Source organism: Molothrus ater, chromosome 3 (assembly GCF_012460135.2).
Source record: "Molothrus ater isolate BHLD 08-10-18 breed brown headed cowbird chromosome 3, BPBGC_Mater_1.1, whole genome shotgun sequence".
Taxonomy (NCBI): domain Eukaryota; kingdom Metazoa; phylum Chordata; class Aves; order Passeriformes; family Icteridae; genus Molothrus; species Molothrus ater.
Window position 1 is genome coordinate 27,276,031 of NC_050480.2, and position 27,612 is coordinate 27,303,642.

At 38.6% G+C, this 27,612-nt stretch overlaps 1 protein-coding gene across 3 annotated transcripts in view; it reads left to right on the top strand.

The window, feature by feature from the left end:
• Positions 1-21,038, top strand: part of SOCS5 (suppressor of cytokine signaling 5) — a 43,839-nt gene extending 22,801 nt beyond the window's left edge. For all 3 annotated transcript variants that reach the window (XM_036379975.2, XM_036379974.2, XM_054514266.1), the window contains exons 2-3: positions 15,555-15,646; positions 18,039-21,038. In XM_036379975.2, the coding sequence (XP_036235868.1) occupies positions 18,051-19,661 (1,611 nt within the window). In that variant the 5' untranslated portion in view covers positions 15,555-15,646; positions 18,039-18,050 and the 3' untranslated portion in view covers positions 19,662-21,038. The remainder of the gene's footprint in view (positions 1-15,554; positions 15,647-18,038) is intronic.
• The last annotated feature ends 6,574 nt before the right edge of the window (positions 21,039-27,612 follow it).

Consider the following 27,612-nt stretch of genomic DNA (forward strand, 5'->3'; position numbering starts at 1 on the left):
AAATATGAAATGTTCATCTATTTTGCACCATGATAAGCCAATTGTCTCAATGCTAGTGAAGTTAATGTGGCATACTAGTAGCATATCTGTGCATGTGATCCTTGTACTTGCTTTACAGCCTGTAGTAAGTGAAAAGAATCTTGATTTGACAGTTTCATTGACAGTGGCATGTGTAATTTCACACAAGTTTCCTAATGGGGCACCTGCAGTGGTATTTTCTGTTTTCCTGAGAAATACAGAGACACCACGATTTTTGGTTTGACTTTGTTCATAATTGCAGAGAGCAATAAGTAAAACAAACCCGGAAACTGTAGAGAAAAGAGAAAAATGTTATGTAAGGAGATAAAATGCCATACAGTTACAGTTTATGATTTGTTCTTCGCTATGAAATTTCATAAAGTCTTATTTCTCTTTTTAATAATAATAATGCTTTTTTTGGACAGAAGTTTGATACTGCAAAGATGAGCAAAGCAGAAGTTTTACTCTTTTTTGTTATGTAGTACAAATGTAGAAGGAGAATGTTCAGGGTCTATTCTCAGTTTTCCCTTATAAACTCACCACTTGTATCTCATTTTCTGGATTCTCACAAATGCTGGGCTTGGTTTCTTCTTTAACTTGTAGACTTGCTTTTCTTTGTACTATTAAGTTTTAGCTGAAATGCCAGAAAATCTACTTTGCAATTTAATTTTGGCTGACTTCAAGAGGGTCAGTAATTACAGTAAGTGTTTCCAGCATGTTGAGTTTTTCCAGAAGTCTTTTTATGAAGAATGTGACTGTGGATTAATTGAACGTAAAAATGAGTCAAAAACTTTTTTCTGCCAAAGGCAAATATAGGAATAGGTGCTAGTAAGGTTTTCAAAACTCTGTTACCTAGGTAATTTGTAGATGTAGTGTGAGCTGTTGCCCAAGGAAGTATAAACTGATTTAATTTAGTGAGAAAGTTACTGGAGTACAGCTTACCTGTAAAATAGACAGCAATTCTCTGCAAGTGTTTTAGTTTTCACTCCTACAAGCAAATTGATGGTGAGATATTTTTAAAACCTGCTGCTGCCAGGCTTCTTGTCAACAGTAAGGTCATCATCTCTAAAGCATGGTACCCTGTCTTTTTTCAAGTTATTCTGAATTCAGAGGGGACAGTAAGTTAGCAGTTGTTGATTTAAGAATATGCTGACATCATGGATGACATACCTAAGAGAACTTCTTCTCTTCTGCCTTGCTTGTTTATGTGCCTGCCTTCCTGCAGTCTGGAGGGGCTGAAGAGGCAGCAGTGGTGCTCTGAGGCAGCGGGATGACGTACTTTAGTCATTCAATAGCGTGTGAGAGTGCTCAGCTGATGCCTCTCTTCTGAAGGATGTTTAGTTCTGTGGTTTCATTAATCACTGTAAGTTTTCCTTATGCCCAGGATGCACTTTTCTTTTATAAAAACATCATAGTCTTGCTATAAGGAATGATCCAAAGGGAAGCATTTTGCAAACATAGAGGAGTCTGTTGTTAGCATGGGAAAATAGTCTTGGTCTTTGCTGTTGGAAATCCTTGTGATTTGTATATAAGAATTGTGGTGTTACAGATACAGCTACATATGAAAACATTCTGCTCTTTGGTTTGGGACAGTGATGAAAGAAAGCCAAATCTTGAATAAAATGTCAGTGTACAGAGGTAACTCTCTATTACAAAATCTCACTAGTGGGCTTACCAGTATAGCACTGTTTGCAAGTCCTTTAAATATAGCTGAATCCAGTACTCCTAATCTTTGTTTCCCACTCATTTAGCTTTGCATGTTATTTTGTCTTTTTACTAAATTTTGCAGTTGAACTGTGTATTTAGCTCTAAAGGGAAGTGATGCCTCTATGCAGGAGCTGAGCCTGGGCTCAAATAAATATGTGTAGAAGGTTGCTACTCAAAAGGCTTTGCACAAGCAGACCTGTCCTGCGTGTGCAGGAGTCAAATAGCTGGGGGTAAACTGTGTACTTATGCACTCTGCTTGTTGTGGGAGTAGACAGAAAGACAGACTTGAGCCTCCTTGGTGAGGAGCAGCAGCAAAAGAATGTACCACGAAGTGAGGGAAGTGGAGTTCTGTGCCATCCTTGCCAAGCTGAAGCTGGCAGTGTGTTGGCAGTAGCACAGCCACAGGTGCTGTGGTGCCAAATCCCTGGGCTGTAACACAGCGCCAGCCTGGTAAAAGAATTATTTCTGCTTTTGCATTTTTCTCCCTTCTCATCAGGTAGGAAGGACATGACCATGGAAATCTGTTGTGGGAATATGTTAAGTCCTTGCATCCAGAGGCGGGCATCAAAGCTGGTGCAAGGCCTGGAAGCAATGTCCTGTGAGGAGCAGCCAAGGGCTTTGGGCTTGTCTGGTTTGGAGCAAAGGAGGCTGAGCATGACCTCATTGTTCTCTACAGCTCCCTGAGGAAGGGAAGTGGAGAGGGAGGTGCTGAGCTTTTCTGCCTGGCATCCAGAGATGGGATGTGTGGGAATGGTTCAAAGCTGCTCCAGGGCAGGTTCAGACTGAGCACTGGGAAGCATTTATTCAAACACTGGAACAGGCACCCTAGGGAGATGGTCAGTGCCCCAAGCCTGTCAGTGCTTCAGAGGTGCTTGGACATTGCCCTTAAAACGTGCTTTAACTTGGTCAGCCCAGAATTGGTCTGGCAGTTGGAGCAGGTGATTATTGTAGGTCCCTCTCAACTGAAATACTCTATTCTATAGAACAAACAAGCTAAAAAAAATACCCAACAATGACAAAAAAGAGTAATTAAAAAAGGTGATTTTGTACCAAATGTAGCTGTATTCAAAGGTATTGCAATAATTTTAGGCTGGGTGCAGGTAGTGCTGGTGTGGTGATCCTTCAAATAGCTTACAATTGCCCATAGTGGGAGTTGAACAACAGTGACTGGGTGTAAAGAGTTAATGGCCATGGCTCTTTTTTATATGTGATTGGAATTTAAATAGAATGTCCAGGGCTGCTTGTAAGAGAGTCAGAAGAGTGAAGGAAAAATACTCTCCTTGTGTATTTTCTTACAGTTGAGGTGGGGTTTTTCTCCTCTTTTAGACTCTTAGAGGGGTCTTATCTTGTCCTTATGGACTTTAGCTCCTGTTTGCTGTAGGCCTAAAAGTCCTCTACTGTCAGTATTAACTTAAGAGAATATTGTCTTTGCATATGCCCATGTTGCTTCACTTGTTTGCTCTCTTAGGATAGAGCATGACATTGTTTGGGATCAAGGCTATGAAGTCTTCCAGTTGAGTCTGTCTCTGAGGCTTGCAAAGGTCACTCTGATTTACCTGCAGATTTTTTCAGGAAAAAATAAGATGGTATAGAGTGTTAATGTTACTTGATCACAATGAGTAAACAAGCAATTGGAATTTTAAGAAAGGAAGAGAGTATTATATTTTATTTGTGTTTGCTGGCTCCATCCTGTGCTGTCATTTCACTGAACGTGACATTAGTCATCACACAGATAACTCTTAGAGTGTCCAGCTGTTCACCCAGCAGTTTGAAAAGTCAGAATGCACAATTTGAATGGTTTGATTTTGTATCATTGACAAAGCATCCTGTTTTGTTATGCAGCTGTAAACTTCTGTAACAAAGAGCATTGCTGGTTAAGTGAAAGTGGGAGTTCACACAAGTCATTGTTCCCAGTGGTGTTCTTCCTTCATCTGTTTCTTCCAAAGATAATAGAAAGTGTTGGAAAAATTTTAAGAGATGGTATATTCAATCATTTATAACTTTCCTGATCTCTGATCTCCTGGACTGAAATACTTTAAGACTTTTCTTTGCCTTGAGTTTAATTTTGTTTAAAGCTTTTTGCCAAAATTCTTCATCTGTTTTCAGAAACAGAACTAGAATAATTGTGCCTTTTTTTAATGTCAGTCTCTACTTTGAAATATTGTAGTGCACCTCTGAACTGGAACATTTACGTGAAATTTGTCTGTGGGCAGCCTCTGGCTGAGCAGTATTGTTTTAATTTTACATGAAAATCTGTAAAAATTGAGCCAGTTCTCTTCTTGAAAATTTCTGATCTGGACATGGCAGTTTTCTGTTTTGTTTTGGTTTTTGTGGGGTACCCTGGAGACTCTGCATTCTGTATGCTCAGCAGGGTTTCTCTTTCAAGTACATTTCGGGCTGCAGAGCATGGGAGCCAGAATTGTCCCAAGTTAATTGATTGAGGGGGTCCTATGGCACAAAGCCAGCTGGGAAATCTCTGAGACAGGCCTGACATGTGTCAGCTCCAGAATCATGCACTTGTTCCTCCTCCTTTCTTGTCCCATTGGCTCTGCAGTACCTCCAGACTCCTGCCAACACTGGTATTTTGACTGTGTCTTTTTGTTAAGACTCAAGAGAAGCTGAGGTCTCCATACTGGGCTAAAGTTTGGCTTCTTCTGTATCTGAATGCCTTTGTTACTTCTGAGCATGATGAGGATGTCACTCATCACACCATGTAGCTGTGGTTGTAGGGGGTGCTCAGTCACTGCCCACACAGGGTTTATGCATTTGGTCAGGACTGAGTGCTGTCACAGCCAAAAAAACTCAATATGATTCTTCAGAGACTTCACAGATAAAATCTCAAAAGACTACTGGGCTAATGAACCTAAAGGTATTTTTCTTCAGGAGTTCCAAACTGGACCAAGTTTATCTGAACTTTTGTAAAGATAGCAGAAGATACTCCACGCAAATCTGAACTTCCTGCATTTATAAAATGAAGTGGTGGCTTTTTAAAAGCAATCAAAATGTAACTTTTTTGACATTTTTCCGACAACTTAGACTTTAAATAACTATTTTAGGTAGCTACCTAGCCTGTGAAATTCTGACCAGACCAGAAACCTACAGAAAGTGATTGAATGTGTCTGATGATGGGAAGCATTAGATAATAGTAATAAATAAATCATTTTTTAAAAAGGAAAAAGAGAAAAAAATATTTTCAAAATCATGTCCCATTGGGTAAAGACTTTGGGGCCACCAAGTAGACTGACTTTCTTTGCTGTTTTGAAGGTGACTAGTTTAAACTTTAAGAAAGATAGCCTTGCCTGTTGATACAGCACAGCTGAAAGTTTCTTTTTTCAAATGCCTTTCCCCTGTAGCAAAATCTGTGTCAATTATGTAGACTCTTGGAGCTGTGTGAGAGAGTTTTCCCTGAGTTTCTTTGCTGTGCTTCCTCTGAACCAGCAGCAGAGCCCACTGTGGCAGTGTGAACTTCTTGGGAAGTTGGTACCTGCTGGATCAGGTGCTTCTTTTCCATGTTCATTCATTATAGGAGCAAACAGATTTTGCTGCAAGAATGTTCCAGTCTGGCTGCTGATCAGAATTCTTATGAAAATAAATAATTTTTCTTCAAATCATGACAGATTTTAAGTTACCTACAAGTGAATTTTGTATGTCTGTGTGCCACTGGTGCCAGTACAATCAGAATGTTGTAGTCTTGTGTACAGTCAAACATTAGGCCGTGTTCTGGGGTTTTCCCTCCCCCCACCTAAGTGGCAGACTCCTGCCAATCTGTAGCAGAAGAGTTGGAGATCTCTGAACTTGCACAACTGGTTTTAGTTATTTGGACCCTACAACTTTACATATTTGAAGGGTGCTCAAGCTGTGACTGTTCATAAGTATTTTAAGAAAATGTCTTAATTTTCATCTAGTTTTGAATGTAGAATTTGGAATTCTCATTCTTGTGATCACCATGCTGCATGTTTTCCTTCAGGAATTCCTTGTCCCTGGGTGAAAGTAGTTAGATGTGGAAATTGCCATGTATCATAATGACTTTTTTAAAATTTATTTTTTACATCAAGAATCAAAGTATTTTTCATTATGGAGGATACTTAAGGATCACAACTTTCTGAACTCATTTATTGAACAGGTTGTTCCTGTGCTCTTAAAATGTTCCTGTGCTTTATAAAAACACCAGAAAATGTCTGGTCTTTCAAGTAGAAGTTGAACCATCTTTTTGAAAAAAATAAAGGTGAATATTTCTTATATTTCAAATTAATAGTTTCCCCTGTTAACAGTGTTACAGTTCCTGATCTTCTGAAGGGTACAGTGTTTTTCTAGATGAGTGTTAGTCTTGAATCTGAATTTTAGTTTTTGCTTTACAATTAAGACTTTGATTTAATCTGTCATTTAATAAAACATGTTTCACGTTATAAGGAGAATGTGGGTTAACATTAAGGAGTAGGTTTCACAGAAATGGCTAAACCAGCATTAATGGCTCACTGCTGCTGGTAGACATGGTTCTTTTCCCTTCCTCTCTTTGCATAAGACTGGAAATTCTCCTACCTCCATGCTATCACTTGTCTCTTCTGGCTTTTTTTTCCTCATTGAAGTGCTGTTTGTCTGTCTGGTGCTTCCATCAATTAGCTTATGGTGAAAATGGAGGTCAGATGAATGTTGGAACTGATGCAAAGGGATGGGAGGGAAGGAAGAATATCCCTTTTAATAGGAGCAAAGCAGTGGTAGATTAATTATCATGGACTATCACCCTTAGGGTGCCCTTTCTATTGCTAAATTCTGTTCATGAGAAACAACCTAGAAAGAACTGTACTCTTCAATAGCTGCCCTCTGACAAGTTTATCACTCAGTAATCATTGATTTAGGTTTGCTCAATTTTCTGTGGTGCTGCAGACTCTTCCTGCATGAAATGCAGCCTCTTAAGCCATTACAGAATCCCAGAATAGGTAAGGTTAGAAGGAAGGGTCTGCAGTGGATGATCTGGTCCAACCTCCCTGCTCAAGCAGGGTAAGCCATTCATGTGACTGAGTCTCTGCTTTCACAGGGCCAAAGAGCATTACTGGTTTTATTAGTCCCATGCAGCTGGCAATGGTGTTGTAAAGATTCATTTTTCTAGTCTGTTCCTTTGCTGCATCTTCTTGGAGTTCCTGCAGCCTGTAAGTTGTGTTCATCCATGTCAGATAGGAGCCCTTGGATACCAAGCAGCTTTCCAATATTGAATGAGCTGGTGTGTAGGTATTCAAGAGGGACCACAGGTTAGTGAGTTGTCTTTTTAGGTAGGCCATTTGCCTATTGGTTAGTAGGAATGCCCGTTAGCTAACCAGTGGATTAGTGATTCATGGCTAGGGTCTTGCTGCAACAATCCTTTAGTGATAACTGGAGTCAGCTTTTGGATTGGATAGGTGATTTCAAAAGACAAAGCATTTTTATATTTCGAGAAGAATTTAGGAGCTAACCAAATACATATATTTTTCTAAGAAAATTCTCATCCTGTGGAGGCTCACTTATGTAACATGCACAGGTGCTTCTTTGCTAGAATAAGCATTTCATTAAAATAGTTTTTATTTAACTGATTGCTTTATGTAAAACGAAGAAGATGTAGCCACATATTATCTATCTTGCTGTCCTATTTCATCCTCCTGTGCAATGGAGTCTAGCACCTTGAAGATAAGATAGTAGTGTAATAATCTAGTTAGCACCTCAGTTGTAATAGATTGAGGCAACTGATGCTCTTTAAGGGGAAACACCTGATTTTCTTATCAGTGCTTGTTCAGTCTCTGTAATGCATGTCCTGTGCAGGTAGTCATAGTCTTACATTTCTGACTGTGTGAAGGGTTAGATATTATTACTTGAAGCGTTTATGGTACGTCTTGATCCTATGTTTTGAATCATGGGCATTCCTGTTTTTGCATGGCACAAGGAAAGTGTGGTGTGGGTGGGTTTATGGGGTTTTTATTTTGTTTGTTTGTCTTGGCTTGGTTTTGGGGTGGGGTATTTTGGTTAGGTGTTTATATTTGTTTTTGTTTGTTTAAAAAAAACCAAAACACTGAGTCATGAAGCTCATGAGTGGAGACCAAGAGAGCCTCTAGATTACTCATTAGTAGTCTTTGAACAAAAATGGAGAGCAGGTGTTGCAAAGGGCTGGACCCTTTGCTGTCAGGCAGAGAAACATTTTTTTGTTATTGCTAGAGCAGTAACTAAACACAATAACTTTTAATCTCATTACCCTGAGGTGTTTTCTTTTTAGCTATTGCCTCTGGATCATTGTATTGGTACCGTTTAGTATCATGAGCAGTTAAAGGAATGTTGTAATAGTTCATATAGTGTCCCAGGTAAGAGCCCACTCTGGCTCTTTGGGTGAGTTTGTTCTACTGCTAACAGTGGGTTGACTATCAAGCTATTCCACTGTAATCTTTTGTTCTCCCAAGCACCATCAATTGGCATTAATGCTTATTGATTGAAGTGTTTTTCAAACTGAGACTATGTACAAGTACACTTCCAAATTTCCAGTTTTAAGATGTGGAAACTTAGTGCTGCTCTACATTGTTAGAATTCTTGACTAGCAAGTTAAAATGCCTAAAATGTGAAACTTGGCCAAGACATAATCAATGTATTTGCTGAGCAATTTGCTTTGAAGAAATTTCATTCTGACATTTTAATGTTTGTACTTACACTGTCTTGCACACAAAAATTTCTCATGTATCTTGATATTATACATATTTCACATATATCAATTTTTGTGTATGTCTATATATAACTAGGTGCTTGTTGGTTCAGTTGTACAAACTCAGCTAAACTAACTAAAGGATTTTTATTTTTTTTTTGTCCCTTACCCCTAAGAAAGATCTTCCTACCTTGGGGGCTAAACCTGCAAGGCTAATTCTTTAAGTTTTTTTTTACTTGAGTTTTAATATGAAAAAAACAAGGGCAGAATTTCAGAAAGCTTCACATTCACTGAAATCATGATTCTTAGCAGAGGTCAAAATATTTTTAAAGTCTTTTAACTTTTCTGGACATCCCACTTAAAATTTCTCATACATCCTACTTCTAGCTGCTTTCCAGAATCTTGGGGATTTTTTAAACCTTTTTTTTTTACTTTTTTTAAAGATGCACTTTAATTTGCTATGTTCGTAAGCTGTCGTTGCCCATGCTTTATGTGTTCAATGTACAGAATATCCAGAACAGTCTTAGTTTAGATCTTCTGGCAATTTAGTCCATAATTTTAAAGTTATGGTAACACCTTTAAGCAAATTTTTGGTGGCATTAGAAAACCATGTCAGTTCCATGTCAGAAATGTCGGTTCCACTGCAGTTTAGTGCTAGTGTTGATGTTGCAGCTGGCTGTGCTGCAGCAGGACCCTGCACTCCAAGGCTTGGTGAGTGCTCACTGGCAGAACTTGCAGGTACTGAACCACAAAGCACAGGTTTCCTTCAGCTGGGAAGTTGAAATGTTTCTGATAGCTCTAGCTGGGTATAGTCTAGGATAAAGTTGCCTGTGGATTAAAGTGAAAACATGAAACAGGCTAGACCTACTGGCAGCCTTCCAGCTGCTTCTCCTTCTTCTTTGCAGGGTTTATGTTCTTTTACCTTCCCCAGGCCCAGCCTGGGGAACCAGGTGCTTGCTGCCAATTAGTCTTGTCAAGAGAGCCCAGAGCTTCTCTTGACAAGCCTGACTGCTGACAGCAGCTGTGGGCTAGTCTTAGGCAAGATTTTAACTCCTTGCTTGCCAAATGCTTTGCAGATTAAATCCCCTGGTCTCATTCTGCAGTTATTCAGTTTTCTATTTTATTGAAGTATATTCTGTACAGAAACTGATCTAAGATTTACAGTGGTGCTGTAGTGATAGCAGTTACTTGCCAAACTTCTGGCATGACAGAATGTGAGTTGGGAGTTAAGTCATTATGAAAGGCACTTTATAAGTTTATGTTATTAGAACTGTCCATCTCAGGCCGCCTTCTGCTTGATGGAAGCATAGCTGTAGCTGGGTAGCAGCTTGGGCTGTTACTCTGCTCAGCTGTTATGGTTTTAGAAACTTTTGAACTTTTGGGTCCATTTCACTTAAATTTGAGAGAAGACCACTTTATTTTATTTTTCCTGCAAATTGCATGAATGGCAATAATGCTTTTCCCTATGTGGTCACCATTCTAGGTACATTGCTACAGAAAGACAAGTAAAACTTTGGTTTTATCAGTTGATAAGAGGTGGCAGGTAGCTAGTTTGTGTTGGAGAATATGATCTTTTGCTTGGTCAGGTTGAAAGGACACATGGGAAGTGGCTGGATGCATGAGAAAAGCTCTGTGTCCAGGAGGTGCCTGTAAGCTGATGGGGGGCACAGGTACAGTGGTGAGGGAGAGGCATTAGACAGGCTGTTGAGCTTTTGAAGAATGTAGTGAGAAGAAATAGGACTGCTAAACCAGTATAAATTGACCCCAGAACAGAAGGATTGTGTTTGGAAAGTAGGCCATTTGCAATTGAATGAAATGCTCTGTTTACAAAATATATTGAATTGGGTGTTTTTACTGAGCTTGTCAAAGATGTGGGATGTGATTTGACTCATCTTTTCAACTTTGCTTCCAATTTCTTTTGCTTTTAGTGAGGCACAGCTATTAAGGTATGCTTTTTCTTAACTCAGAACTTCCAAGAATTACATACAAATAACCATTAAATCACTCTTTTTATCAATTTGATACCTATTTATATTTTAGAAGTTTGTAGAGGAGGATATGCTTCATTAGTGTTCTTAGAAGTAGAAACAAATTCTTCTCTACGAGGGGAGAGCTCCATCACTTTTCTTGGAGTACTTACGGCTTTTGCAGAAGTCATCAAGAGGGCTGCTGTACTTAACTTGAACACTGACTGGAACCATTTATTCTATCCACATGAATTTTAAAAAAGGATAGTGGCAGCTTCTGTGTGAGAAGAGTTAAATGTAGCAGTATGGGAACCATTACTACACTAAATCACCTAGAGTTCCCTTTCATGGCAGGTTCTTTACCTTGCTAACTTAATGCTCATTGGTGTTGGTGGCTTTTGGAAATGCTAAGGTGAAATTGACTTGCCTGTTTAGGGTGTATGGAGGTAGTTTTAAGGAAACTGCTTTCATCTAATGTTGCTTGTGTGGATTTACATGTTACAATGAGTGGCTGCCATCAGGATACTGCCTAAATGATTTGAAGGTTTCCTGACTTGGAATTGATGTGTGCCATTGTCTTGAATTTGCAGTTTCTAGCATAGAAATCTAACACTATGTGGAGTTCTTGGTAAATCTGTATAGTGTTATTTCTGTTTTAATATCTGAAACTCATGTTTGCTCTGATTCTTACATAATGAGAATTACCAGCTTTGCTCATGATGGTTATTACCTACTTGACTTGGGTAAGTGGAGGGAAAGAAGTATTTAAAAAGCAGTTGTCTCTAGTTTTGATTCAGTGCCATAACTTTCTGTTCATCTATTGATGGCTTGTCTGCTTCAGGGATTTCAGATTTTCTGAAAAGCAAAGAAACGGATAGCAACTGTACAGTACTTTTCAATCCAGGATAAACACACATAGTCCCAAAATTGTCCTTTTGGAAACCCAAAGCCTAGAAAGGGGCTTACAAGAATGTTCCCACTGTTGAAAGTCTTGGAGCAGTATCTGCTTGGGAAGAAACTGGCAGAACATCAGCTGTCCAAGCTAAGACTGATTTTTGCTCAATGCAAATCTGCACCAAGGAAGAGGAGGAGGAGTTTACTTCTTACTCCAGGTTGGAGCAATGGCAAAATATCATTGTTGATTTTGACTTGACAGTCTGCCAGCTTAAGTCCTTGAAGCTTTCAGCTTTCCTTGTGTTTTAGCAGAATGCATCAAGCCAACTCAGCATTTTATTTTTGAAGTAAAGGTTTTCAGTGGCGGAACTTTCAATGCAAGTGTTCAAAGCGGCATCTGAATAGAGTCCTAATCTCTTTCTTTCAGCCAGAGCCCCACAGTTGAGAATGGAGATTTCTCTTCGAAGTAGCCATCTAAGAACATAATAACTTCAGCAGAACTAACCAGTGCTGCTGTGGAAGGAAGCAGTCTTGCCCTGGCTGCTGCTTCCTCCCTCCTCATCTGCTCCGCCCATGTGTTAACTTGAATGTTTGTACAGAAGTCATAAACCAGATGGAGTAAATGATTGAGACTTTTTCTGAGAATTCGTTTTAGTCTGGATCAGTTCCTTGAGCTGGTTGACTGAGCAGCCATATGGTGTACAGACCACCTCCTGCCCCAGCACAGGTGGCCAGGAAGAGGCTGACGCCATTTCTTTTGGTTGCAGTGCTGACTTAGGCCAATTCTGTGTGTTGTTGGAATTGTAGCTCTGTATCCTTTACCTCTTTTCTGGCATGTTTGAGTTTTGGTTTGGGGATTCAAACCTTCATATTCATCTTCCTACGCAACTGCACTTCCAATTTATCAAAGCCTAATAGTTAAAAACCAGTAGTACTTTATCCTAATAAGGCTTTCATGAGCACTTGATATACTTGGCCCCTTTACCTTGTTTAGTTAAAAAAAAAGCAGCCACCTTTTCCTTCCAGGCCTCTAAATCAGCTCTTTGAGCTGTCTGCAGTGAGCACATTTTTGTGTGTGTAGAAAAATGCATGGTTCCTCTTGAGCCAACAAATTCCTTGTTTTTAAGAAACGTTATCTCTAGTATCACAGTGGTAATTCATTATTTCTGGAATGTGCATTGGAAGGGAGGAAATTGCTTTGTAATCCTTAGTACTGCCCTTCCTTCCTCAAGTGGGTTACTTCAGATGCAGGGGGTTGCCAGCCTTCCTCACTTTGACTGGATAAGGTTGAGGAACGCTGGTGGGAGCAGCTCCCTCAGTGCATCCCTACAGCAGAAGCCTGCAGTGGGCATTTGGCAGCGTGCACATAGGGCAGGGACCTCTTCAGCAAACATCCCTTAATGGCAGCAAATGTCTTTAACAAGAGTCTCTTGTCACTGCTAAGCAAATCATTTTAAGGAATGACACAAATAGAAGCAGCGTTTCTCTCCAGTCTTTTGCTTGTACCTCCATGGTCCATGCACCCGGTTCAGGGAATGTGGTAGGCAGTTTGCCTCTGTAGGCTCCAGCTAATATTGAGCTAAACAGTGTGCAGGTTTCTGGGTTTAACTCCTGCCAGGTTACTGGGGTTTTGACTTGTAAGAATTGTCTGCTTTTTTATTCCTTCAATATTTTGACCTTGTTACCTTTCAGTGTTATGAAGCTATCATCTTACAAAAATAACAAAACAAATAATCTTGTAGATTCTTTTTTTTTTTTGAGCCTGTTCTCAGGTATGTAAGGTATCATACTTTGTGTAGTGTATCATCTTTTGTGAAGATGGTACATTGTTAGGAGTTAATACTTTGAATATAATAAACCATACTGAGTAAATTTTAAATTGGGTGAATTGTGAGGGTGAAACAAGTGCATTTTCTTTCAGACAGAGCACAGCCTTGACTTTGAATAGAGTTCCTTTGAAGTCATAGGCAGAAAGCTCTGCCTAGATCTTGTGACATTTCTGGAAAGAATGGTCTGAGTTTTCACAGTAATTGTTAATATGTGGTATTTTAGGATTGCAAAGAAGTTGCAAGTGTAGCTTTATCATACTGCTTAAAATTTCTTTGTTGTCTCAGTATTTGTGCTCTCAGAATACTTGAAGACTACACTAATGCAAACTTCATGCATTTGAATGTCTCTAAATTTACTGCAAATGGGAATACAGCACTACGGTATTGCTGCTCATTGCTTCTGTAATCCCTATAGAGTGCTTATTATCTGTTATTTTTAAGATCATTTATGCCAGTTCAAAGTAGGTAGAAATAATTTTTAGTTGAAAAGAGATTGTGTTAAGAATATCAGTAGAACCTCTATTTTTCTTAGAAAAATAATCGGGGGTTTTTTTCTTAGAAAATCTACAAATGGTTGAATTCACTTTGTGGATTTTGATGGAATGAAATGGATTTCCTGTTTAGGCTAGAATAACCACTGGCGGTGCTCCTTTGTAAAATTAGGATGGCTTTAGAACCAGTTCAGAAACAATTTTTATTTTGTCAAGCTTAGTGCTGCCACAAGAAATCTGTGAAACCACACATCTGTTGCACATTGATTTAAAGTAATTTAAAATCACTAGGTTGAATTTTAAATACTTTACCAGTGACTCAACTTTTATTCTAACACAGTCTGAGATGTTTAACTGAGAAAATTTGCCCAAATTCAAGGAACTGTTTTCCATTAGGGAAGGCTGGTTCCCAAAGAAACCACTCCCTCCTGGAGCCACCTGGCAGTTTGTCCAACAGGCTGTGTCAGCTGGCTGGCAGTGGTGATGTGATAGGTGGTGTATTGACTGCTCATGTTTCTGAGCAGAACTGAGAAGAATGGGGATATATAAAGCTAGTGCCATGAAGCATGACACGTCAGGATAAGCATCCATGTGGGTTTTTTGAATTTTTGATGAGTTAAAATGGTTTGCATGCAGCCCCTTTGCCACCTGTGCCCAGTAAAACAGTATCACTGGTTTTGTTTGCAATGAAGACGAACTTCAGAGGGCTGAATGAGCTAATGTTCCAAGTAAGGTTTTGTTTGAAGTTGGATAGCCCTTGTTCTAGCAACTTTACCTTGCATTTGCTCTGTTAAGGCCTTGCACTGAACACATTTTAATAGGTTTGACTGTCTTGTGTTTGTAAACTTGCTAGGAACATAATGCAGAATAAAAGAAGTGAGAGTAAATGTTACAGTTGCAGAAGAACTGTACTTGTGCTTTGATCTTCATCTGGTAAATACTTTGTACTTCTCACTCTGTTGCTCTCTGAAAAGGTTACTTTTATGGAATCTCAATAGCAATAGTGTGGCCTAACTTTAAAAATGTTTCAGCAATTTAAGTGCCTCCTGAAGGGAATGGAAACTAGAAATACTTGGACTTTGCTGCCTTTGCTCTGGAGTTTCTACATAAGAATATTAACTTTTAATATCCACTTAATGATTGCTCAACCCTGTAGCTTTTCATTGAAGTACATGTGCATCCCATTTCAATATTTTTCTTCCTGTTCTGTGTGTAAAGCTTTAATATAAGTTCCCAATGTTTTCTCTTAACTCTTACTGCTGTCCTGGGCTTGAATCTAGCATGGAAAAGCAAATAAATCTTCTCTGTTCTGTTACTGTTAGGTTTCTGACAGTGGTGTGAGTATATTAAATCCCTCAACTCCTCTTGGATTTCTGAAAAACAATGATGATTATTTTAGGGAACTGCTGACCTACTCTTTTAATAAAGAACTTGTCTTGTATTCCACTTTCCCATTTTTAGAATCATGGTTCATATTGCTCTTGCTTCACAATCATATAACATCCTTGTGGAGAGTACAGCAGTTGCTTACCTGGAAAAGTAATATTAGAAAAGTGTGTATTTTTAGCTGCCTTTTGATGTGATGTAGCAGCTGGAAACAAGGAGGAGAGACAGTATGTGGTGATCTGACAGCACTGCCAACCACAACTTGAGACCAAAATGTGGGGAAACCATTTCATAGGCTTGATTATGCCCATTGTGCCTGGCACTTCAGTGATCCAGATACTGTGGCTTTGCTCTTGGTTGGCAAAAGTTTTATTTCAGAGTCCTTCCCATGACTGTACTTGACAAATGTTGTTAATGTATAGAAAAAGCAAGTTCTGTTTTTTGTTTATGTTAATATGCGTTAAAAATATATAAAGAGTAGGCAGTTACATGGACACATTTCAGAAATAAATAGTAAAATATCCCTTTGATGTCAGTGATTAATGGTAAATGTCTAAATGAAAATATATTCTAACAATTAACAAAATTTCTGCTTTTCCCTTTGTAGTAAACATGTCCACAAGTCAAAGAAGGAATCTAGCAAGTTCATGTTGAGGTATATTCTCAAGACAAGACACAGTGACTCATTTGCTTTTCTGGGTAAGAAAGGTATCTTTATTCTCTTGAGTGTGACAAAAAGTACTTAACCTTTTAAATTTAACTTCTGAAAAGTACAGTCTGTCAAGCCAGTATGCTGGGGGGGTTGTGGGTGGAGTGTTTTGTTGGTTTTTATTTTTATTTGTTCTTGAAGCTTTCTGGGCACATGTAGAGAACTTTCCACCCTAAGACCTTTTAGGGAGAGCAAAGGGAGAGCAATAAAGAGCAATTTCAGAATAAAAGACACCACTGAATAGCATGTGATTGGTGGATAGAAAAGTAATTCCAGTTCATTATCACAAAATTGTGTACATTTTCTAGCCTGACTTGCCAAGGGAATGGTGTTTATATATTATCTCATTCTTTTCTCTTCCCAAAATTTTTAAACATCTCTCTGACTAGGAAGACAATAAAAAACTTACAACTTGAGACAAAAGTGTAGAAGTCAACCTTATATATATTGTGTTGACAGGCTGGCAGCCAGCAAACATGTGCTCCCTCATGGTCAGCATGGGTATTCTGAGACACCACAAACAGCTATGATCATTGCAATGACATGAGACATGTTGGGTGCTTCCTGCAGATTTGTATGTGGTCTGATTTTAGTAGTTCTGCTGCTCCTAGAATTTCCCCGGCTTGATCCAGACAACTCCAGAACAAAAAAGAATTTAAGGATTTTTTTATTTTAATCAGGAAGATGTGCTTTCCTCATTTGCTTACAGTGTTCATGTATACATGGAACTGTGTAGCATCTTCTGTGTGAAACATTGCTCTGCAAGTGTCTGCCTCCTTAATAACCACGTGGGTGCTGTGCAGATTGTCCTTTAGCACTGTTGTAGGTAATTTGTACCAGTAACCTTCAGAGACTGATTTCCCCCTTCTCCCCAGCTCCCTCATCCACACTTAATTCTTATGGTCTTAGTGCAGTTGGGTACCTGGCTCGCTGGGTTTGCTGGATCATCTGATGACAGTGAGAAAGAAAGCTTTTGTTTTTTGTTCCTATCACAGTCAGGTGTTACAATTCATTCTCTTTCATGTTTCTCATGTAAGCTGTGCCTCTGACTCTTCTCCAGTCTCAGTGGATTCTGCTATAAAGTCATAGGCTTACAGCTATGCTCCTGTTGTAAGGACTTGTTTATCATCCATTTTATGTCATGAGCCCCAGTGCACTTAGTCACTGCTTCAGATTCCTCTCTGGTTATGAACAGAAAAGTAGTGCAGCAACAGAGGAGTGTTGCTGCAAAATAATCTGTTTCCAAAGAACAGAGCAGTTTCCATAAAGAGTTAAATTAGATAAAATGACGTATTTTAGTCTTTTAAGTTTAGCGCTTCTCTCAGAACTTAATTAGATCTAATTTAGTTTGGCATTGCCTGACTTTTTTTAGTACAGAATTAGCCTGTTTCTCTCTGTCCTAGGGCAGTCCTGTAATTTTGGCAGTCTTGTTCCAATTATCAAACTCAGTTTCTAAAGATGTAGTTTCAGAATACACACTGCTAATGTTTTTATCTTTTTACAGTATCTTCATGATTCACTGTCATCATGTTTCTGCTGTGGAGCTGCTTTCTTTTTAAGTGTTCTTACTAAAGATAGAAAAGCTCCTTGGGCTCTTTCATTCTTTTATATCTTAAGTAATAAAGCCGACCATTGGTTGCTGGGGTTTTTTTCAGCTGTTTCATATGGCTTATATTAATGTATCAGAGTCTTTATAATTCTAAAATTGTCTTTTGGTGATTGTCTCATCTAATAATGATGAATGCTTTTTTCCCCCCTAAATTTCTATTTTTGTGCTAATTCTTTTAATCTTACAAAGCTATATCTTGGAATTTATGTGGTGTGCAGCTGGAGCTTTTGTTTTTACATGGTGCATCTGGACATTTGCAGTGCACTTGTTGGATTTTACTAACAGCTCTCCTAGTTTGGAGTGACTTGAAGTGTTCTTATTCAGGATTTGTTTTACTGTGGCTTATCGGAAGCTTATCAGGGAGTCATACCTAATATATGACTTAAAAATTCTTTCTTAAATAAAGGATTTTAGATTGTGTATTTCCTATTTATCAAATACAACTATGCAGACCTACCTACATGCCTATAGAAAAATAGGAGGGCCTACTTGTAAATTAAATATTTGTAATTTCCTAAACACTTTCTTTGTGGTCATTTTTCTAAGTACTCATTTAGAAAATATTTTAAAAGGATGGATATTCTTCTAAATGTTGAAATATGTGATGCATCTTGCTTCCACATAACCCTACAAAGACTAGGGCACTTTTTAAAATGTATTGCATTCAGTTAATAATAGTCATCTTGGGTCTGTAACTTAAATGATAACTGAAGATGTATCCTCATGTTTTAAAGTATATTTTTATTTTAATATTTCTTCTCCTCTTGATTTAGATAACATAATCCATGGATAAAGTGGGAAAGATGTGGAACAATTTCAAATACAGGTGCCAGAACCTCTTTAGTCATGAGGGTGGAAGCCAAAATGAGAGTATAGTTGTGAACTCCAATAATTGCTCATCTGGTAAAGAGAAAGCCATCCAGATAACTGACTTGACTCAACAACAGCCCAGCAGCCCTTTGAGAGAAAACATTGCTTTGCAATTAGGCTTAAGTCCTTCAAAGAATTCAGCAAGGCGGAACCAAAACTGTGTCACAGAAATTCCTCAGATTGTTGAAATAAGCATTGAGAAAGAGAATGACTCATGTGTCACCACAGGAGCCAGGCTTGCTCGAAGGGACTCTTATTCTCGGCATGCTCCTTGGGGTGGGAAGAAGAAGCATTCCTGCTCTACCAAAACACAGAGCTCCTTGGATGGTGAAAAAAGATTTGGTAGAACACGAAGTGGTTTGCAGAGGAGGGAGAGAAGGTATGGGGTGAGCTCAGTCCATGACATGGACGCGGTATCCAGCAGGACAGTAGGCAGCCGTTCTCTGCGGCAGCGTCTCCAAGATACTGTTGGGCTGTGTTTTCCCATGAGAACTTACAGCAAGCAGTCCAAACCTCTGTTTTCTAACAAAAGAAAGATCCACCTCTCTGAACTAATGCTTGAGAAATGCCCTTTCCCTGCAGGCTCAGATCTGGCCCAGAAGTGGCATCTGATTAAACAACACACAGCACCCGTGAGCCCTCATTCAACTTTCTTTGACACATTTGATCCTTCCTTGGTTTCCACAGAAGATGAAGAGGACAGACTCAGAGAGAGACGTAGGCTTAGTATTGAAGAAGGGGTTGATCCCCCTCCCAATGCCCAAATACACACTTTTGAAGCTACAGCACAGGTAAATCCATTGTATAAACTGGGACCAAAGTTAGCCCCTGGTATGACTGAGCTGACCGGGGACAAAACCATAACACCTCCAGGGAGCTGTGACTCCGAAGAGGACACGACGACGCTTTGCCTGCAGTCGCGCCGGCAGAAGCAGCGTCAGATGTCAGGAGAGAGCCATGGCCATATCAGCAGGCAGGGGGCTTGGAAAGTGCACACTCAGATCGACTACATCCACTGCCTCGTGCCGGACTTGCTCCAGATCACAGGTAACCCGTGTTACTGGGGCGTCATGGACCGCTACGAAGCAGAAGCACTTCTGGAGGGGAAACCCGAAGGCACTTTTTTGCTCAGGGACTCTGCGCAGGAGGACTACCTCTTCTCGGTGAGCTTCCGCCGCTACAACCGCTCGCTGCACGCACGCATCGAGCAGTGGAACCACAACTTCAGCTTTGATGCCCACGACCCCTGTGTGTTCCACTCCTCCACTGTTACGGGGCTTCTGGAACACTACAAAGACCCCAGCTCTTGCATGTTTTTTGAACCCTTGCTCACTGTATCTCTGAACAGGACCTTCCCCTTTAGTCTGCAGTATATCTGCCGGGCAGTAATCTGCAGGTGCACTACGTACGATGGAATCGATGACCTTCCTCTACCCTCAATGTTGCAAGACTTTCTAAAGGAGTATCACTATAAACAAAAAGTCAGGGTGCGATGGCTGGAGCGGGAACCTATAAAAACAAAGTAAAAGGAAATCAAAATAAGCTTCTGGAACGTGCTTTTTTTTGTGTATTACAGTTTAACTGCAGCAAGCGCACCAATGGCGTCTAGCTTTTCTGCAATACCCTATTTAAGCTGAGTGTTAGTATCCTGTCAGATGCTGCCTGCTGTTAATCAAACTAAGTTGTGATGCCTCTTGGAAACAATAAGCAGACACAATTCTGCACGTTTTTCATTAAGGCCTAATGAAAATATTTTTGCTAATTTCTAAATATTTTGTTTCCCTTTTATAGCTGTAGTAATTGGATGAAGAAACTATGAGGCATTTCCCATGGGGCATTCATGTAATGCTGGTAAAGAAAGGCTTTATCGGAGGGGCATTTTTGCTAATATTTGAAGTATTTTTTTTAAATTCTCTCCTTGAAAACTTTCCTCAACTCAAAGTAATAATTTAGCTCACAAACAAGTTTCCAAATACTAGTGAATATTTTCTTGTAATGAAGAGCAGTTCATTAGAAGCAGTCCATTAAGAGTTAATGGTGCTTTGAGGCTAACAGATGAATCATGCTTTTCACAGTGTATAATGTTTCCTAATCATTAAGACTTGAATATGCCTGCTCAGTACTGTAATTCTGTTACAAACACTTGGAGATTTAAGTGGCATTGTTAGCAAAAGTAATACTGTCTCAGACAGTTAAAAATACCTTCCAGTGTGAATTGCTGCTTCTGTGGCAGGACACAGAATTAGATTCTTGCTGTGGAACAGAAGGTTGTGGGTTTTTCCCAAAACAGATTTTGGTGTCCTGACTGCTAGTAACTTACAGTGGAAGGTAATAGTGACAAGAAAAAAAATTCTTAATTATTTAAAGTTGTCTGATATTTTTATGGAGAACATGACAAGTGGTTGAATTATTATAATCAGAATACAAAATCTGACATATTTGAAGCAAATGTCAGGTTTCAAAGGTACTGGTACACTTTATTTGTAAATATCTTTCCATCTGCGCTTTTAAAAATGTTTTAAAGTAATATGCACTGATGATAGTTTCAACAGATTACTTAGAAACAAGATTCTAACTTCTGTTTGCTTATTTACTTGGAGATGGAACTTAAAAGTAGTTCTATCTTAGATATTTTGCACTAAAATCTTGTTGGAATGCCCTGACCCCTGTTTAATGTTTTGTACCAATTCTGAGTGCTCCCTAGTTTCTTTACCAGCTGCTACAGTATTTGATTCCTTCCTTCTCTACGGCAGTGACCTGTGTGAGGTAGGAAACATTTTGGCTGCAAGTACAATAAACGTTATTCTTGTATGCTACACTAACCCTTCTATTGATGTATTTTTCTGCTTGCTGTGCCTTGTTCTGGCTTTTTGTGCTAATAAAGTACAGTATGTTCAGTGTTATACTTGTATATCTGCTCTGTTTTTATATATTCACCTAACTTGTAGCAGTTAAATGAATTTTTAATAGGCTTTTCTTAGTATTTAGGATAGGTAATGCACAAGTACTGTGCAGTTGAGTATTAGTTGGTCAGCACACCTTACTCCTGCTTTTTGTTACAGCAACTTGACAGTGTACACCATTGAATAACGTTTCTGTAGTCACTGCAAGGTAGTGGACTTGTCTGCAGGCATAGAGCATTTTACAGGTTTTTGTAATGCAAAGGATAAATGTTAAGCAAAAAGTGTTCTAAAACATTATTGATCCCCTGTAATGGTTGCTGAAGGTGTTTCAGCTTGTTGTATAGGTAACTGCTAAGGTTAATATTTTGATACTCCCCACTGAGGAATGCTTATTCCTTTAAATTGACAGTACAGCAGCGACATTTGTTCACTTTTAGGATATTTTGATAAATAGATGTACACACAAGCTGGCCAAATGTCCTGTTTTTACCAAAGAATACTGTCAATTTATGTTGGGGTATTTTTTTAGTTAAAAAAAAAACAAACTCAAGAGTGGAGAGGTGCAATTTTTGTTCTATCAAATATTTATCCCAAGCTATGATAAACCAAAGTATTTGACAACGTCATCTGAACCTAAGTAATGTATACGTTTATGTTGGTAGAGCCTAAAGCTTTTTCATCAATGGTGTTGTCATTATTCCTGAACTCACAATGCACCTGAAGAGGAGTGATTTAAATAATTTTGTAATGACTGGAACAGCACTACAGAATAGCTCGTACTGCGAGGGGTTAATCTGAAGCACCCAGAAAGCACTTTAAAACATGTGTTTATATGCTTGTGGAAAGTTTGTGATCCCGTTATGCATTCTTTGTAGTAATTATCTTCTTTCATGTGTTAAAAGACTTCAACTGTTAAAATGGAACTTTGTTTAGAATATGTAAATACTAAGTTTATGTAATTATGTGTACAACTGTGCTCTTGGTCTCTTAAGTTTTGAATTGTGTATGTGTCATTGGATATGCAACTCTTGGTTTAAAATCTGCTCTAAGCGTAAAAAGAGGAAAAAGTCACCAGCATGAAATTGCACCTAAGTGTACCTTCACTGTGTCGTTCTCACTGTTCCCTCAGTCAGATCTGAATGCCAGATGAGTTTACTTAAATTCTTGCTTTCAATATTAGTGTCATACAGTCAGCCTGCAACCAAGCTTTGTCCCGGTGCAGGGACCTGTTTTTCATTTACACTTGTTGCAGTTGCTTGTCATGAACTAGCTGTGCCATTGTCAATGTGGTCAGGAATACACATTCATCTAATTTTTAATCATGTGGTGGAATCTTTGGGAAAAAAAAAAATAAAAACCCCAAACCCTTACCTCAGAAAGTTTGCTCTTGAATTTGTATAAATAATCTTTATGGAGAGATTTGCTCCCCTAAAACACACAAAAAAGGAATTATCTATTTCTCTACAACTTTTTTAAAGCTCTGCTTCACTGAAATATACAGAATAATTTGCTAGTGTGGTTATGCTAAAATGAATCACTTCTTAAATTTTGATGGACTTGAATGTTGACTATTCCAGTTGCAGTGTATTTCTTAATGAATACATTTTCGGTTCTAAAGGCATTAAAATGCTAGTGGGTGGAGAATGCAAATAGTTGATTTCTCATTTGTGTTTCTCATTCTGGTTTCATTTAGAAAACCTTAAACATGTCTTAAAGCTGTGGTTTGTGCACCTCTTTATTTTTTTTAATCTAATGGTGGGATTCAATGTAAAAAGGTACACTTGTATTATTCCAATCTAATTTGGTTATGTGACAGATGAGTTTTTGAGCCTCAGTCTTGTCAAGTGTTTTTTTGAGGTGATTCTCGTTTCAGCAGAAGGAGCTATAGAAAGTGCTTACTCTGTAGGAGGGTTTTGTGAGGAATCCTACCAAAGGTATTTTATGTCCCTGTGGAATTGGGGAAAGGAAAATATACTATATTATGAGTATCCAGGAAGGGTCTGTGAGTTTAGGATCTCTTCACAGTTTTATCAGGTCTATGGAGTTTATCAGTTTTAAATGCATAACTCTTAAAAATACTTGTAAGGCAAGTACACTTGTCCAGATAATTTACTTGTCAGAATGGAACTTGTGAAGAAAATAAGTTGCTAATTAATGTTTTGCATTTATGTACTTTTAAATTTTATTCACATTTGAATACTTGCTGCTTACAAAATGATAGCCCTTAAATCAGAAGCATAGAGTTGTGAAAAGATGTGTCTGTTTTTCTGTAGTGTTTGACAAAATCATGTCAAGCCTTACAGATGTCACTCAAATCCTTAAGTCCGTATTTAACTTTGAGGTTCAGCACTACTTAGAAACAAGCAAAGATTCTGAATTTCTGTAGTAAAAAACCTGTTTGCTTCAGTCTCCATGTGCAAGCCAAAATATTTGCAGAATGCTTTAAAGCTTTTCTCTGCTGCAGAATTGCATGTAAGACAGAAATTGTCATTGTCAGAAGTTGCTGAGTACCAGAGAGATATATCTGCAGGCATCATTGTTATTTTTTTTCCAAAGTTATCTTGAAAGACAGTATTTAATGGAAAAATGTGAACTGAATCTTAGTTGATTCTTTTCTAAAATAGTATTTCTCCATTTAAGACATTTAAAACTCACATTTAAAATTATGAAAGCACTTTTTGAGCCTCATTTTTTGAAAGTTTTGTTGTGAAGTGAGCATGTATGTGCCAAACCTTAGTCTGCAAGTATCTGGCACATGTATATTTATATGTTAATAAGATGCCTCCAAGCATGTTTACATTCATGGTCTTTTTTGAAGCTACTGAAGTACACCAATATGGTGAGCATTAATATATTGGAATTCTAAAAATTCTGTCTGTTTTCCGTCTGTGTATGGCATGCTTTGCAATTAAAAGGACTATTTTATTTGTATCTTCACCTGCACTTATATATTATGACCAGTTGATTGGTGTGTTTTTTCCTGTTGTCATCACACTTACCTAAACAGTTGTCTCTGGACTGTGACCAAAGGAGATTTTTCATACCTGTTTATTTTAAAGTAGAAATCAAATCAGTTGGCTTTTAAAGTATTAATTCCTATGGAGCATGGTGTAACACTGCTAATTGCTCTTTTCCTCTTTGCAGTATTGATGTACAGAGAATCATTTAGCTTGACCACGAGTTGTATCTGTTGAATGTAGTTGACTTCATATGTCTGAATTTTAAGCTTTTTTTTTTAATTGAAAATGCTCCTGATGAGGACTTTTAAAAGGAAAAGGTTTGATGGTTTTATGTCAGAATACCTAAAGTGAATGTTTTGCAATGAGATGAGGATCTGTTGAAGATGCTTTTTAGAAGTTTTCCCCTGTCACTGTCTTAAATCAAGATTCTTTAAAAAAGAAAAATCAAACCCTAAACAGTCTCTTGATGACTTAAACCTTACAATCTTTTGAAAACTGAAAAGAAATCTGGTGCTTTTACTTAATTTGCTTGCATATTGCCAGACTGATTTAAGAATAGTTGTTTCAAGAAGCAAATTAAATCTGTTATTTCAATGAAGCATTGCCATTTATGATTTTATGAAATATTCCATTTACAAAAATTGTCTATCAACAGGATGTTAACCTGATACTGTATTTGTTGTTATCAGGGTAACTGTTGTGTTTATACTTTTCGAGCTAAGTGTTCACTTTGTAAATTTGCATTAAGGCTACAGCTGTTACCAGCGAGGTTCCCTAGGGCCAACACAATGAATTTATGAGCTGAAGCTCATGGTGCTTGACCCTTTTTTGTCTTCAGTAGGAAAAAAAGTGTGTAGCTCTGTGCAATACAGCTCGTGTTACAAATTTCCATGTTAAGCACACAGCTATGCTGACAAGCAGAAACATATCTGAACTTGCTTGTCGGGAGTAAAGCAACCTCTCTGACTTCTCAGCAGGAGCTGTAGCTTGGTGGCACGTTGGCAAAGTGGAAGCAGAAATAGGTTTTGCTCTTCCCTGAGCAGCTGTTAACAGAACACGGGGTGTGCTTCCTGTGTGATAGGGTATCTGAACTCCTTAGAGCCCTGAGAATTTTAATAGCGTTCGGAAGATACAGAAGCACTTGGCTGCTTTGCCACTTCTTGCTTTCATGCTTGTCGTTTTGCAAAAGCTTGAAGAGATATATTTATTAAAATTGAATCTATGTAGTCAACAACTGTATAAGCACTGCTTTGTAATATCTTTACAGAGATATCAAATTCCTCCACAATTATATTTAAACTGTTTTGGGAAAATGAATAATGACACTGTGGGCACAAATTAATTCAGATTGCACTATAAACTTTCTTACCAGAAGCCTTCATTCTTACAAAGAACTATGCGATCCCTACACAGAAACTGTAGCTTTGGTGGCGCGCTCTTTGGTAGGTGTCCAAAACAGCGGCATCCAGACGGTCCCTGGACCTTTTCTGACATTCCAGTTGAGGGGCCTGGCAGGCCCGCTGGGCACTCGAGGAGTTGGCTGGCAAGCACGCCGTGCCGAGCGTCACCCGATGCCAGCACCTTGTGTAACTCTGCTGGTTTAGGTCTCCCCAGCTTAGATGGTTTTTAACTCACTGCAGCTTAAATGTTTCTCCACCCTGCCTAATGTGTCTTTGTTATTTGGTTGCCAAACTGTCTTGCATCTTAATAGAGTAAGAAAATAATGTGATTTATGGCTACCCAACCAGTGTATTAAGTAATAGATGGCTCTGTCTTAATAAACGGGGTATAAACTGCCATATTGTTTTCTTTTTATATTTGTTTGGGAGCAAAAAGTTGTGGGTTATGAGTTTATTTTAAGTCCGTGCTGTAAATGCATAGTTTTACAAATATTTAGTTGCACATGTCAAGAACAGTAAGTAATCAGTAACTCATGTTAGTTAGAGTCCTTTTCTCTTTCATCTAAAATACTTGAGTGAAGAGATCCACAGACTGATAGTTGTTGTCTTCAAAAGTTTTATCACTCTCTGAAATTCATCAATTAGTTTAGCGAGCTTTCACTTAAATCACTTAAAGTATTTGTCTCTCCAGCTGTGGGCTAAGGACATGTTTTTGTGACATAGACGTGTCTTCTAGAGCACAGCCCCCATGAGCACAAACTCAGGAACAGATGTAGATGTCATCCTGTAAACTGAGAGTGTTTCTCCTCTGTGCCTGATGGGAGCTGCTCCCAAAGCAAATTAGTGCAAACCCTATAGCTAATTATGAAAACTGAGCAAAATGCTGCTGGTGAGCAGTTATAGCTGGGCACAGCAACAACCATGTGACAAGCTGAAGAAGTGTCGTGGGCTGCTCTGTGGAACTATTTTGGGCTTCTTAATTTGTTAATTATATATTTTCTAGACCACTGCTCCTAAAAATACATTTAGTCTAGGCTTCATTGGAGTATTTATATCTCATCACTGGTGAACTAATAGAAAACTGAAACCCTGAAAACAAACCATGTGGTTTTGGCTGTTTTATATAGAGATTGCCCTTGTAGTTTTAGCTTCATTGGTACATGGAGAAGCCTATGTGTCTTAAACTCACCTGAAATAAATCCATAATTGATTAAGAAGTGGAAGTTATGGAAATTGATTCACCTGTTGTAGTGGTGGGTTTGAAATATTACTCTCAAATTCTGTAAAACTTACAGCAGATAATATTATATTAAGTATTTTATGTATTTAGCTAAGGAAAATACAGGCACAGTAATACTTCAAAAGGGTTTCAAAACATCAGGTATTCTGAAGCTGAAGTTCCTAAAATCAGTATCTTCTGCATCACTTTCCTAGAGAAGGGAATTTTAGGAGTCTCTTAGAAAGCTGCTGTGTTATGACTTGGCAGATACCTAGAAGAGAACATGTCAGTATATAAAATAGATGTAGGAGAGGCCCTGCAAAGAACTTCTCTGTTACACTAGCACAGGTTGTGCAGGGCAGAATCTGTTCCTACAGGGTTTTTTTTGGGCTTCTAAGGGTCCAGTAAGCATTTGTTTGGTTTCCTAGATTGAATGCAAGAGTTGTAATCACAGTAGAGATTGCTGAAGTGACATTGCTGCCATTGAACACAGAGGACCTGGACAAACTAATCCATAAGAAAGGCTTGTGTTGTCACTCCATCTCTGAAGCAGCTGGTGGTGTGAGGAACATTAGGGTGGTTTCACATCTGAGCTTTCCAACATCTGATAGCTTGGGTGTGGATGAAATAATGTTGGCATGACCTGCTTGGAAGACTGTTTTCACTTTCCCATCAGGTGTTGTGGGGTATCTGGGAAGTCAAAGTTGTAAACCTTCAGTGGGGTTTTCACAGCTTCTCCTGAAAAGTTACCAAATTAATAAAAAATTGCCATTTGCAAGGTTTCTGATCTTCAGAATAGCATTAGTTGTAGCTCTCATCTGTTACTTTAGTAGGAATACGTAAATTCATCTTGATTTCAAGAGTGGGACAAAGACTTCACGGGACCACAAAGAACTGCTTGGAATCAGACTGTCTGGATGTGGGGCAAGTGGGATGTGTTGCTGCTCAGGTTTCCCTTTTGTGGAAGAAGAGCAATGATCCTTGATTCATCTGTG